The sequence below is a fragment of the Rhinoraja longicauda genome, chromosome 9, assembly GCF_053455715.1.
Source record: "Rhinoraja longicauda isolate Sanriku21f chromosome 9, sRhiLon1.1, whole genome shotgun sequence".
Lineage (NCBI taxonomy): Eukaryota > Metazoa > Chordata > Chondrichthyes > Rajiformes > Arhynchobatidae > Rhinoraja > Rhinoraja longicauda.
This window is the reverse complement of record NC_135961.1, coordinates 22,221,775-22,234,916: the sequence shown is the minus strand read 5'-3', so window position 1 is coordinate 22,234,916 and position 13,142 is coordinate 22,221,775. Positions and strand designations below refer to the sequence as shown.

Genomic DNA, 13,142 nt, shown 5'->3' with positions numbered 1-13,142 from the left:
TGTTTTTGACATCTCAATTAGTTGGTTGTGGCCTTTCGTATGTTATAATTAGAAGCTGAAGTTGATCAAAGATGAAGAGGTCTGCCTAGGTCAGGATTCTTCAGTAATCTGTGCAGTGCTTCAAGGCCACTGATTTTTAAAAAAAAATGATATTCCCACATGTTCTTTTGAAATCTGTTAGAGCAGGCATGCTCTTGACTTTCCAGCTGATCCATGGTCTGGTTTTGTTTAGTTTAGAGATATAACATGGAAACAGGTCCACACCAAGACCATCAATCAGCTGTTCACTCTAGTTCTACATTATCCCACTTTCTCATCCCCTCTCTTACACACTAGGGGCAAATTACAGAAGCCAATAAACCCACACATCTTTGGGATGTGGGAGGAAACTGGAGCACCTGGAGGAGACCCATGGGCTTACAGGGAGTGTGTGCAAACTCCACACAGGCAGCACCCAAGGTCACAATTGAACCTGGGACTCTGGTGCTGTGAGGTGGCAAGACCTGTGCCACTGTGGGGCCCACCCCCACTGATTGCCTAGAATCAACCCTCATTATAATCTCTTCCATATCAATTAAGGCAGGTGTCATGTGCCATTTGAACTGATGGAGCCTTATATCACCAGTTGCTCACTCATTTTAAGGATGCTAAATTTTGATTTGCTGCCTTGGTATGCTGAATTTTTCCAGCACTTTCTGTTTTTATCTTGGATTTCCAATATCGATAGTTCTTGGTTGACTTTCCAGAAATCCCAAATCCCTCAAATTTGAAATTATTTTCAGATCTGAAACAGTAACTTTCTCTTTGTGCAAATGTTGTAAACTTGGGTTTTCTATTTAGTGGGAAGTCAGTGTTAATTTCTGTATGTAAATATTTGGTTACAAGGTGATTAACAGTTACTTTGTCTCAGTGGAATTCTCAGTTGCTCAGATTTTGGTTTTGAATGTTTTAAAAATTGTATGTCACATGGTGCTATTGTAATTGTTGATGGCTATTTCACATTTCTCTGGCCATATTTTTAAGTCTATTTAAATTTGCAGATAACGGTCAGTATCTGGTGATGACATTGCAGCTCTTTTGTTTTTAATTTCAGTGGAGAGGGGATGTAGAATTATTGTGAAGGTTTGGGTGTCTAGTTTCTGAAATAAGACAAGATCTTAGCAATTTTAATTTGGTGAACATGATTGCATTTGTTGATGGCAAAGAGAGATTTCTCCAAGTAGAACAGAGCAAAGCCAGAGAACAGCCAGCAAAGAGACATGAAGCTTGCAAAGAATACTGAAAGGGACTGAAATCTAGCTTGACAAGGGCATAGTCAGAGGTGTGGGTTCTGGGGATTTCATGGATTTCTTTGGTCTTTTCACTTTTTGAGATAAGAGTTTTTCAATTAGATTATTACTCGAGGCTTGATTAATGGCAATCTGATATTTTTTATTTAGAAGATGTGCATAGTACAATGCTGGGGTATTTTTAATGCTCTTAAAGTCATTTTTTTAAATACATTTTTAGAGAAGCACAATTTGGATTGCAGTTTTGTTTCATTATGAATGAATATACATCAGAATTTTTTTTTAAATGAGTGGACCATATAGTACAATTTGAAATCTAGTGGATGGGCAAGAAGAACTGGGCATCTATGAACCATCTTTGGTAAATGGAAAATAACTACTTTTCATTCCCTTTTAAGTTGGGGGTTGATCCTGGGATAGAGCTGTGAAGTGAGATTGACCTTTGGCATTTCTTGATTGCCTTAATCGAACCATTGGAACTACCTATTTGATTGTATCTCAAACTTTACAACAAATGAGAATAGGATATATGCAAAAGACTGCAGATGCTGGAATCGAGCAAAAGCAAATTGCTGATGGAACTCTGTGTCAGGCAGCTTCTGTGGAGGGAAATGTACAGAGGACATTTTGTGTTGGGTTGCTTCTACAAGCCTGGAGTATTGGTGAAGTATCTGGTAGAAAGTGATGGGGCAAGAGCTGGAAAATGATAGGTAGATCCGGATGGGGGACTGATTGGCATATGAGTTGGGGAGAGGGGGGTAGTGAAAGGCAAAAAAGTCAAAGGCTTGAGGTGATACATGCAGAAGACAAAGAGCTGCAAATGGTGGAATCTGCTAAGAAAAGAGGGCGAGGAGAGAAATGTAGAGCCAGAGGGAGGCATGTTGTTGGGCATTGGGGCGGGGGCTGATGAGGGACCTAGTATGGGTTAGGAGTAAGTGCTGAACAGAAAAGGGGGGGGAACTAATAGTAGGAGAAGTGGAAAGAGTTGTGGGTTGTTTGAAATTGTGTAATTCCATGTTCATGCACTTGGTTTGTAGATGACCCCATGGAGAAGGTACAAATTCCATACTGACATTACCCAAAGTCAGGATCCAGTCATTTGCTCCTTACCTATACTGTTTCCAGGGATTGCTGGCTTGCCACAGAAGGAGAGCTTGAGTGGGCTAAGATCGTATTTTCCCAAGGTTGGAAGACTTCTGTCTTCCAACCTTGGGAGAATACGATCTTAGCCCACTCAAGCTCTCCTTCTGTGGCAAGCCAGCAATCCCTGGAAACAGTATAGGTAAGGAGCAAATTACTGGAAGCAGCACGGTGGCGCAGCGATAGAGTTGGTGCCTTACAACGCCAGAGATCCGAGTTGGATCCTGACTTTGGGTAATGTCAGTATGGAATTTGTACCTTCTCCATGTGACAGAAGTCTTCCAACCTTGGGAGAATACGATCTTAGCCCACTCAAGCTCTCCTTCTGTGGCAAGCCAGCAATCCCTGGAAACAGTATAGGTAAGGAGCAAATTACTGGAAGCAGCACGGTGGCGCAGCGATAGAGTTGGTGCCTTACAACGCCAGAGATCCGAGTTGGATCCTGACTTTGGGTAATGTCAGTATGGAATTTGTACCTTCTCCATGTGACCATGTGGATTTTGTACGGTTGGGGGGGGAGGGGGGAAACAGACAATGGGGGGAAAAGATTATCCAATCGGAGTAGGTGTGTAGATGATAGACACGTGGAGTAGGTGGGGGAAGAAGATAACTGACTAAACATGTACCCCCATTGGGCCAGCCCCCCCCCCCCCCCCCCCCCCATTGTTCCCATCTGCCCATTCAAGCTGGTAATTCAAATTTCACTGTACCTTAATTGGCACGTGACAATATACTGGCCTTGAAGGCTTGAAGTTCCCTTATTTAGTTCCATACTTCGCGTTCCTTTCCTATCAGATTCCATCACCTGCAGCCCTCTGTTGCTTCCACCTAACACTTATCAGACCCTGTTGCTATTTCCACCCTTCCCCATCTGACTCCATCTCCCAATCTGTTTGTGAGTGGACAGGAATACATCAGGAGGAGAGAATAAGTGACAGAGTGACTGGTTGCCTGAAATTCTAGAGTATTCATGTACATGCTGGTGGATTATAGACTACTTAGGTGGAATATGAGGTGGTGTTCCTGTAGTTTGTATTTGTCCTCAATCTGGCAGTGGAGGATGCCATGGACAGCAGGTCAGTGTAGGAGTGGGAATTGAAATGGCTTGCAACTGGTACCTCTAGATGGCCATGATGATTTTCCTCCACAGGTGCTGCCTGACCCGCTGGGTTCCTCTAGCAGCTCACTTTTCTTTGCTTCAGATTCCAGATCTGCAGTGTGTTCTGTCTCTTGTGAGTAACTCAGCAGGTCGAACAGCATCCGTGGGGTGAGAAATGGAGTTGGTGTTTCATGTGAAACACCATCAGAAGTGGAAAAGTGAGAAAACAAGCATGTTTTATGTTGCAGAGAAAGGAAGAGGGGGAATGATTATAGGGGATGTTTGATATACCAAAATTGTCAGGATAAAGTGATGAGGCTGTGGAAATAATTTATGATCAAAATTTAATAAATACAGGGGAGCTATGGTGATCAAGATAACATTTCTCTTCTGTTCTTTGATTATTTTACCTTGATCATCCTCGGTGGTTGAAAATAAGAAAACAAAAATAGAAGCTAGAATTATGAAATTAAAAACGGACAAGTTGGAAATACTCAGCAAGGCAGTATTTGCGGGAAGAGAAACTAATAACATTTCAGATCAAAGTCAAAACATCAAAACTGGGAAGGATAGAAAAGAAGCGTTGAGCTGGAAGGAGAGTGAGGGAAGGAAATGTCTCTAAAATGGGTGGCCATGGGGATAGACTGTAAACAAGGTTATCTGACCAGTTAATTAATGAGAGCAGTTAAGAGAGTAAATACATGGAAGAATGTAGTACTTGGAGAATGGAAAACAGGAGTACATTCCTGGCATGCAAAGCTGGGCATGTCCTCCACTTCCAGATTAAAAAAAGAAAACAAACTGATAATAATAGGTGCAGGAGTAGGCCATTCGGCCCTTCGAGCCAGCACCGCCATTCACCGTGATCACGGCTGATCATCCACAATCAGTACCCCGTTCCTGCCTTCTCCCCATATCCCTTGATTCCGCTATCATTAAGAGCTCTAACCAACTCTCTTGAAAGCATCCAGGGAATTGGCCTCCACTGCCAATTAATTGAAACCAGTATAGCAGATGGACGACTGATAACATGTAGCGTAATTAAGTTGCCTGAAGTTGTAGAATCCAGAATTGATTCCAGGGTCTTCCAGCTGCCATCCAGTTTGGATGGAAAATTAAGTTCTGTTTAATCTTGGATTAGGCCTCATTGTAACAGAACTAGAGGCCACAGACTGATGGATCGGAGTAAGGATAGATCAGATAATCGGAGTGTCTTCTGTGAAACGTGTGATGGTTTCTTAATACTATTAAGAAACTTCTTAATACTAAATCAGTTAAAATCAAAAAGAACTGCCATTACAATCAAATGTTCTAAAAATGTATGCACTGTACTTTGTGAATAAAAAGCTGAATTTGCATGATCATGAGAGCTGAAACTTCTCATCAACTTAAGGCAAATCATTCTGAAATCTTCTTTTGTCAGGTGCTACAAAATACAGCGATAAAGAAATTGGTGGTATGCTGGTTTGGTCTCCCTATTACATAATTCCAGATGTAAAATGTAAGTAATTTAAGAATCTCTTATTACCTTTTTTCTACGTTGGTTTTCATGAATTTAGTCACATTTGAAATTATTTAAGGATAGCTTCTAAAGGATTTTTTTTCTCAAACTTGTCCTGACCAGAGGAATTGGTAAACATTGCTAATAGAACTTTAAAATAGCAACTTGTAGGGTTGTAGTGAGTGCTGTGAAAGCCTGGATGGTAGATCCAAACACACAAAAACAGTTTTACTTTCTTGATTATTGTGCTTGCATTAATCAGTCTTTAAATTACATCATCTTGACCCTTTCAATAGCTGAGATTTTTTGCAACTTATTTATGTATAACTAAATAGTAAAGTTGAGAATTTCTTCAATGAATCTTATTCATAAGGTGGGTGTGTTACTTCATGTCACCACAGTATAGATTGTGATGGTTTTGTTTTTAATGCTGAAAATGTAATTGTTGAGTGTTGTGTAGATTATTTAAACCAATTGTTTGGTTGAGGATATTGGAAGATTTGATTGTGCTTGTCATTTTTGTCAACTCAAAAGAACTCTCCATTTCATGATTATTACTCACTGACAACTAAGTATGAATCTGATGTGAAAATCTTGGAGAATATGGTCCCTTTCCCTTGTTCATATTTAAAGTAGACATGTCTAACAATTTGCCATTGGCATTAAATTCAGTTAAAGAGGTTATTGTTTAAAACAAAGTGGATTGGATATTTTGCAATAATTCGATATTTACATGAGGAAGAGCTCTGCGCTGAACATCTTTAATGGACAGCTAAACTGCAAGTCTCTGATTTCATTGTTATCTGATTCTGGACCGAACAATGCTGACTACTCTTTAACAAGCCAAGAAATTCTTGAACCCTTCCTATATTAAAAACATCTTAATCGGGTAGGGAGTTGATGGGTTTAACACCTTTTATCCCATCATTTATGAATTGCGTTCAGATGAACATGTCCATTGTATGTGCTGTGGACCTCTCATTGTTTAATGCCCAGTTGCATTGAAATGCCTAATCTTAAAATAGAACAAACTACTGGAAAAACTCAGCTGGTCAAGCAACATCTGTGGAGAGAGCAACTTTGTAACACCTCGAGTCAAAGACCTTGCAACAATTATTTCTCATGAAAGGACATCAGTCTGAAAAAATTATCTCTCTCAAGATGCAACATCACTTTCCAAGTAATTACAGTATTTTCTGTTTTTATTTCAGAATTCTAGTTTTTAACTCTTGTAATATTTTATGCTTATTTTATTTGAAAGAAGAATGTGAAGAAATAATAATGGATATTTAGATTATAGAGTATAGTTAAAACATTTGATCATTTCTTTAGCAGCAAACAGGCTGCATGGAGTTACTAGGAAATCTAAAATTAAATCAGTTTTAATTATTTAAAAAATATGTAGGTGTCAGTAGACTATATGTAGACTATAGAAGGGTAGAATTTTGTTTTTTGTCAACTATGCACTCTTGAAATTTGTTCCTTTGACTTTATTAAGCTATCAATAGCATCTTCCAAACATAAATGATTAAAAAATATTAAGTGATTCTCAGCACAATTGCGACTCTGAAGGTTTACTTACAGATCAGCAGTTAAACAATTTTCATGCTGTATTTACTTCTTTTGCAATTACACTTCCATGCCTTTAAAAGTATAGCAAGACTACATAATGATATACAATGCTACATGAAATAATGCTTCTGCTGAAGAACTTCAGTCAATTGATGTGGCCTCTTCTACACTGCCAGCTTCAACGCAATCCTTGCACGATCACATCTTGCCCTTTCTGCTTTCCGTAGAGACCACTCTCACTTGTGACTCCCAAGTTTGCTCATCTATCCAGAGGCACTTTGCCCTGCAACTTCAGGACGTGCAACACCTCCCCCTACACCTATTCCTTTGCCTCCATTCAGAGACCTAAATAGCCCTTCCAGTTGGGACTACATTGGTGAGCCAAAGCGTAGACTAGGCGATCATCTCGCAGAATAATTACACTTTGCCAAGGATTGCCGGAGCTCCTAGTTGAAAGCCACCTCAATTCCCCCTGCTATTTCCATACCAACCAGATTATCCTCCGCTTCCTCTATTGCTAGAGTGCGACCATGTGCAAACTGGAAGAACAGCACCTCGTATTCCTCTTGGGTAGCCTGTAGCTCAATGGCATGTGTTAAATTCTCCAATTTCAGGAGAGGAGCAAGGGGAAGTGTTTTTTTTTTTTTAGCCAGTAAATTATGCATCCAAAATTTGTGGGGTGTTTCAGCAGCACTGCACTGGATAGGTTAAGCAACAAAAACAGAAAACATCACTGAGAAACATCAGGTCTGTCTGCAAAGTCTTTGAATGAACTCTCCACTGAAAGTTAAAAAATTCAGATTAAATAATTTTGTTGTGATATTGTTGGGCTTTTATGTTTTTAATATTCCTATACAATTTCAAGGTATTTTAAAATTTTATAAGGAATAATGAGTCTGTTTATTAAAAAGAGACGCTTATTGCCACTAACATTTAGGGTGGCAATAAACTATTGGCACAGTCAAGTCGGATGCAAATCAGACACTGGCAGTGTAAAGATTCCTCTGTTAGTTACAACTATGAGGATTAACCTTGGGGGCTGTTCTTTACTAATTTTTTGCAAAAGGATTCTTATCTGAGTTTTCAAATATAGTGTTTTCAAATATGTCTGGAAAGTTTTTTGTTTCGAAAATGAGCCTCTGTTGCAATAACAAATCTTAGCGACCAAATCATTATCTTTGACCATACAGTAAACCCCTGTTTTAACGGACCCCTTTAATGGATTTTGGATCTAACGGACGGTCCTGCCAACGCCTCCCCTGGCTCGCACTGCCTCCCCAGCCGCTTAGAGCCGCGGCTTTGATGCCACCCCCTTCTTTGCCCATCGCACGGTACGGTGACATGGCTATTGTTACGGCTCAACCCCTGGGGAAGGCTCCACTTCCTGCTGCTTCCTTTCGGCCGTCGCTGTGTCCATTCCATGTTCAACCGCCACCACCTCTTTCTCCCATCGCTCTGTCCACTAGGCCTCTTTTCCCCCTCCCCACCACTGCCTCCTCCTCCCCCAGAGTCGCCGACATACTCCACCTTGGCAGCAGGTGAGAGGGGTGGGAGCCTCAAGGTGACCAAATGTGTCCTATCGGTGGCAGCAGCCTGATGAAGGCATTGCCAGCTAAGGGCTACAACGCAACAACAGATGTGTAGGGTGGGTGAAGAAGGGCTCTCTGGTGCAGACCAGTGGTATCGGTGGTGCCTGGTTTTAAGATGAAACTGCACAAAAGAATTGGAGTAACTCAGCAGACTGAATCAGTTTGAAGAAGGGTCCAAATGTCACCTATCCATGTTCTCCAGTGTTCCTGCGTGACATTGAGTTACTCCTACACTTTATGTCCTTTTGTGTATTAATCATCATCTGTAGTTAGTTTTATCTACATATATAATGATAATACCTTCACACGGTTTTAACGAACAATCTGCAATGATGGACACCACCCCCTCCCCATGGACTGTTATAATGAGGGTTTATTGTTGATCCCAGTGGCTCCGTGGCAAGTGTGAGAAATAGAAATCAACACAGTACCTACTCATTTACTTTTTTGAAGAAAGCAAATTTAGAAATAATTATCCACATCTAGTCCAACATGAACATGATCAAGTGTACAAGGCCAGGCCAGTAAACATATATGCTCTTTCACCTATTGTAGCATACTCCATTAAAAAAACAGCTTGTGTGAATTCAAAAGCAAAGATTATTGAATAATAGAAGATTTAAGACTACAGGAGGCTGTTACAACCATTGTTCTTGTGGATAAAAAAAAAAGAGACGGTGTAATTCCACCTTGCTGCAATACATCTGTAGATCACTCAAGTTCACATCTTGGCACTTTGTGCATTTAAATCCATTAATGCTGCACATTGCAAATAGCTGTACATAGAGGTAATCTTTCCATTCAGTAATCTGGTGAGGTTTAAAAATTCTCACCATGAAATTTATTTGTGCTTTTTCTTTAATCTTCAACTCATTACCTGAAGTCTCTCGCGGCATGTAGCATCCGGTGTGTTTTCTATCCTAACTATTGTTGTAATCAAATCCTGTTGAATGCAGCTGAATCTGTCTTGCTGTGTTGTGGATGGAGATGAATACCTTTTGAGACTGCTGGATGCTTTATGTGCAAACTAGAAGTGTTCACTGCCAGCATTAATCATCATAATAGGATATAACAATGAGTGTATAAATTCCTGTTTAAAAAAAATTAAAACAGCAAATACATTTAAACTTATTATTGTTTTTCTTTTGTATAGTGGGCGAGTATATTGCAGTAGCAAAAGAAAAGCATGGCTACAATGTGGAACAGGTTTGTAAAGAAACTATTCTGATAATTGATTTAGAGAGTCAAGTGCAATCTTAACCACTCCTGAAAATTTGAACCTGAATAAAATCATTCTGTATACGATAGTGAGATTAGTTATAAAATAAGTGACCTGGCATGAGCTACAAATTGGCATAAGTGTTCCCCCATTTTCATTCTACTGTATTTTAAAAAAAATTCTACTGTATTTTTAAAAAAAATTGATCTTATGGTTTTGCTTACTGAATAAAACCATAATGTTTTGTCACTCCGATAGAGTGATCAGCCCCAGTTTCCATTGCTGATTTATTTAGTCGGGTAGTTTCAGCTGGAAGATGTATATTGTCCACAAGCTACTTGGACAAAAAGCGAAATCCTTTTTCAATTACAATAGCTGTGCAGTAATCCCATGTACTCAGTGAACATTGGGTAAAAACAAAATCAGAGTTAATCGATGAATGAATCAGTTGCTGATGGCAGTTAATTAATATTTGCAGAGGTATGTGAGCGACGAGCATGGCAAAAAAAACAACTCTCTGGCAACCAGCCAAATGGAGAGACTTGGGAATTAAAGACATTAGCAAAGGATATTCTGGGAGGCAGAAAGGCACTAAGTAGTAGAGATTGTGGTGAGAGCTGATATGCCAATTCATTCACATCAGATTAATTTATGCATTTGTAGTGAAATTGTTACCTGTCCTGTCTTACAAACAATATTGGAAGAAAAGCCCTCCATCCCTCAAATGTACACATCCCATATGCAGCTTTTTTGTTTAAACGGGAAAGAGTGCTCAGTATTTAATTGTTTTTTAAAATCAAGATAGTCCTCTTTGACATCCTGTGGGATAAAAAAATTCTCCCCATGTATATGGTAGCTAAAGCAGGTATATTTCCTAACTTTTTCTTAGATAGGGTTTATGATCACAAATTTATTATAATAACGGGAATCAGAATCTCTCAGATGGAAAAGAGGAAAGTAAAAGGGACAAGTGGAGCAAGTAAGATTCATTGGATGTGTAATTGCAAGGATAAGTCTTCAATGCTTGAAACAGTGGTGTATTAGGAGCATTCTCTTAGTGAGGGAAGTGGGAGATTAGTTAGTATCAGGACATCACTGTGTTAGCAGTAATCCCCAACCACCCATTTGAGCGAGTCAAAAAAATTCCTGAATTATTTTCGAAGAGTGAGTTTGTCCTGGGTTGGAGTTTGAATTTGGCTTGGATACAAATAGCGCAAAAGTTTTAAGATTTCTAATTGTTTGCTTTTTCATATAATTCACATAGGCATTGGGAATGTTATTCTGGCACAAACACAACATTGAGAAGTCATTGGCCGACTTGCCTAACTTCACCCCTTTTCCAGATGAATGGACAGTTGAAGATAAGGTCCTCTTTGAACAGGCCTTTAGCTTCCATGGAAAGAGTTTTCACAGGATTCAGCAGATGGTAACTATACCTTTTCATAGTCTTTTAAACTTTATCATAACCTACTTTAAGATCATTTAGATTGAGGTTTGCTGGAAAGCTACCGCAACCTTTAGGTTTGACGTTTGATATCTGTAGTGGCAAGGGGCACAGATTACAGTATTGTGTAGAAAATGCATAATTAATGACCAATGAAAACCTATTCTATTTAATCATAATTGGGCTTCCCTTGTTCCAAGATTGATCTCTCGGAGAAGAATTATGGTACAGTGGTGGTCATTGATAAGAACAGGTGATGGCAGTATGGCTGAAGAAAAACATATCTGTTCTCTACATATGTTTATACGACAGAGCAGATGGTTTATTGCTGTGGGAAATGCTGTCAGTCAAAATGTGTAGCCCTTTGTACTGTTATTTCTCAATTTCTTCTTGGACGTGACTATCTTTCATGTGACACCTTATTTTTGTGGCAGAATGTCCAAATTCTGGGGTCATACTGCCACAAAGGATTTCTCTGCAGAGTTTGAGAGAGCAGGACTTGAAAGAAGACTTCAAGTTTCAGTCTTCCACACACAAAAGCCGCACCAGTAAGTTTGATATTAACACAAGAGAAAATACTGGTGTTGGTTTAATAATCTACCCATCCGATTAAAGGGATTTCTGTGAGCCAATGTTGCTTGAACCCAGCATGGTTTCTGTATGTGTAGATAAGCTTTATCGACAGGTCCACTGTTGACGCGCTAGTTTTTGAAGAATTACTGCCCTTTTAGGCCTGTTTCTTTTTCATATGGATGCTAACTGTTAGAGAGTTGGCTACTAAGGAACTGGAAATACTAGGCATTATCCAATGATTCTCCACCAAAGGTGAAGTAGGGTAAAAGGACTAATGTTGTGGACAGGCTGGTGGAGCACTTTAATGTTACCAAAGTTGAAGGAGAGTCTCTATAGTATAGCATAATTGCTCACTTAGCCAAATTCTGACAAGAAATTTGTGAAGGGTTTCCCATTCTTGCCAAACCTATCTGGATGACTAAGAGTGAAATATCCAAAGGATTCAGTGTTTTGCTTGTCTTGGAATCCTTCCTGTATGCTTGAGTATCAAGTATGTTTTGGGTAGATCAAAATCTTTGTGGTGTTGTTGTTTCAAGCCTAGCTCTGTTTTCATATGCTGTCATGCTGAATCTTTTGGGTGTAATACCGTACTGCACTCAAGCACGTTTGTGATTCAACAGAGTAAATAATGTTTTGTCCCACAGTCATCTGCTTCTTTTAGAGTTTAAATTATGTGGATGTTAGTACAAACACAAGCTAACGATAGAAAAGTTCCAGAGTTTGATTCACTGGTGGTTTCAGGAGTTAATTATATTTCTCACTTGATCTCACTTGAGCACATAATTCTCTATTCATTTTCTCGGAATAAGGATGCAATTGGAGATGATTTCTCCATTCCCTCTTCATTGGGGGTGCAACAAAGTTTACAGTTTAGCCAATCTCTTGTTCTGATTTCTTCAACGATGATGATCTTGTTTTATTTAGCTGTACAGTTAAGACTGCATCAAGAAATGCTTGTTTACTCATGTGATGTACTAATTTTTCCTTGAGGGCAAGTCATAATGCATTTGTTAATATCCATATTGGGTTTCAAGGACTGGCTAGTAATCATTGAATACATCTTTGTTCAAATGATTTTCCTTTCCAAGAAAGCATCTAGCCACTATTGTGTGTATTTCAGCTAGTTTTTAGCTGGGTCTCATGGGCAGAAATATCAAAGCTGTTTCATCCAAGTTCTCCATTTACTCTCGTAGTTTTCTTTCTTTCAGTCTCTTCACATTTGGCTATGTGAATATAGACATTTCAGGTGGTTGTATTTTTATTAAGACCTCAACTCATTGAATCCGTATCAACTCTCAGAACATTTCCTTAATCCCATTTGCCCATTTACTTCCCAGTGACATATTTTACCCCTCATGCCTATTAAGTCCCTCCTATTGTCTTGCCACACATACCACAAATAATCTACCAGCCAGCACATCTTTAGGATGTGGGAGAAAACCGGTGGAAACCTACGGATGGATACTTTGGTCCATTGTGTCTGTCGCAGGTTGAGTGACAGAGCGATCATAGAGTAGTTTGTAAGGGCCTGTGCTTGAACACCTTTTCTAGCCTCTATCCTGCTCAGGGTGACCAAAGGGGAAATGGAAGAGGACTGCTCATCTGCAGCTATGGCAGGCAAATTCTGCATTTGTCGTCATTCAACTGCTGCCTACCTGAAAGTTAGGACTCCCAGATGCTCCATCTGTCACTACTGTTACACACCTGTTACCTCAG

General features: G+C 39.6%; 1 protein-coding gene across 2 annotated transcripts in view; it reads left to right on the top strand.

Annotated features, from left to right (window-relative positions):
- Window positions 1-13,142, top strand: part of rcor3 (REST corepressor 3) — a 41,398-nt gene that overhangs the window by 1,795 nt on the left and 26,461 nt on the right. For both annotated transcript variants that reach the window (XM_078404938.1, XM_078404939.1), the window contains 3 exons: window positions 4,952-5,029; window positions 9,344-9,396; window positions 10,674-10,835. In XM_078404938.1, coding sequence (XP_078261064.1) covers window positions 4,952-5,029; window positions 9,344-9,396; window positions 10,674-10,835 — 293 coding nt within the window. The remainder of the gene's footprint in view (window positions 1-4,951; window positions 5,030-9,343; window positions 9,397-10,673; window positions 10,836-13,142) is intronic.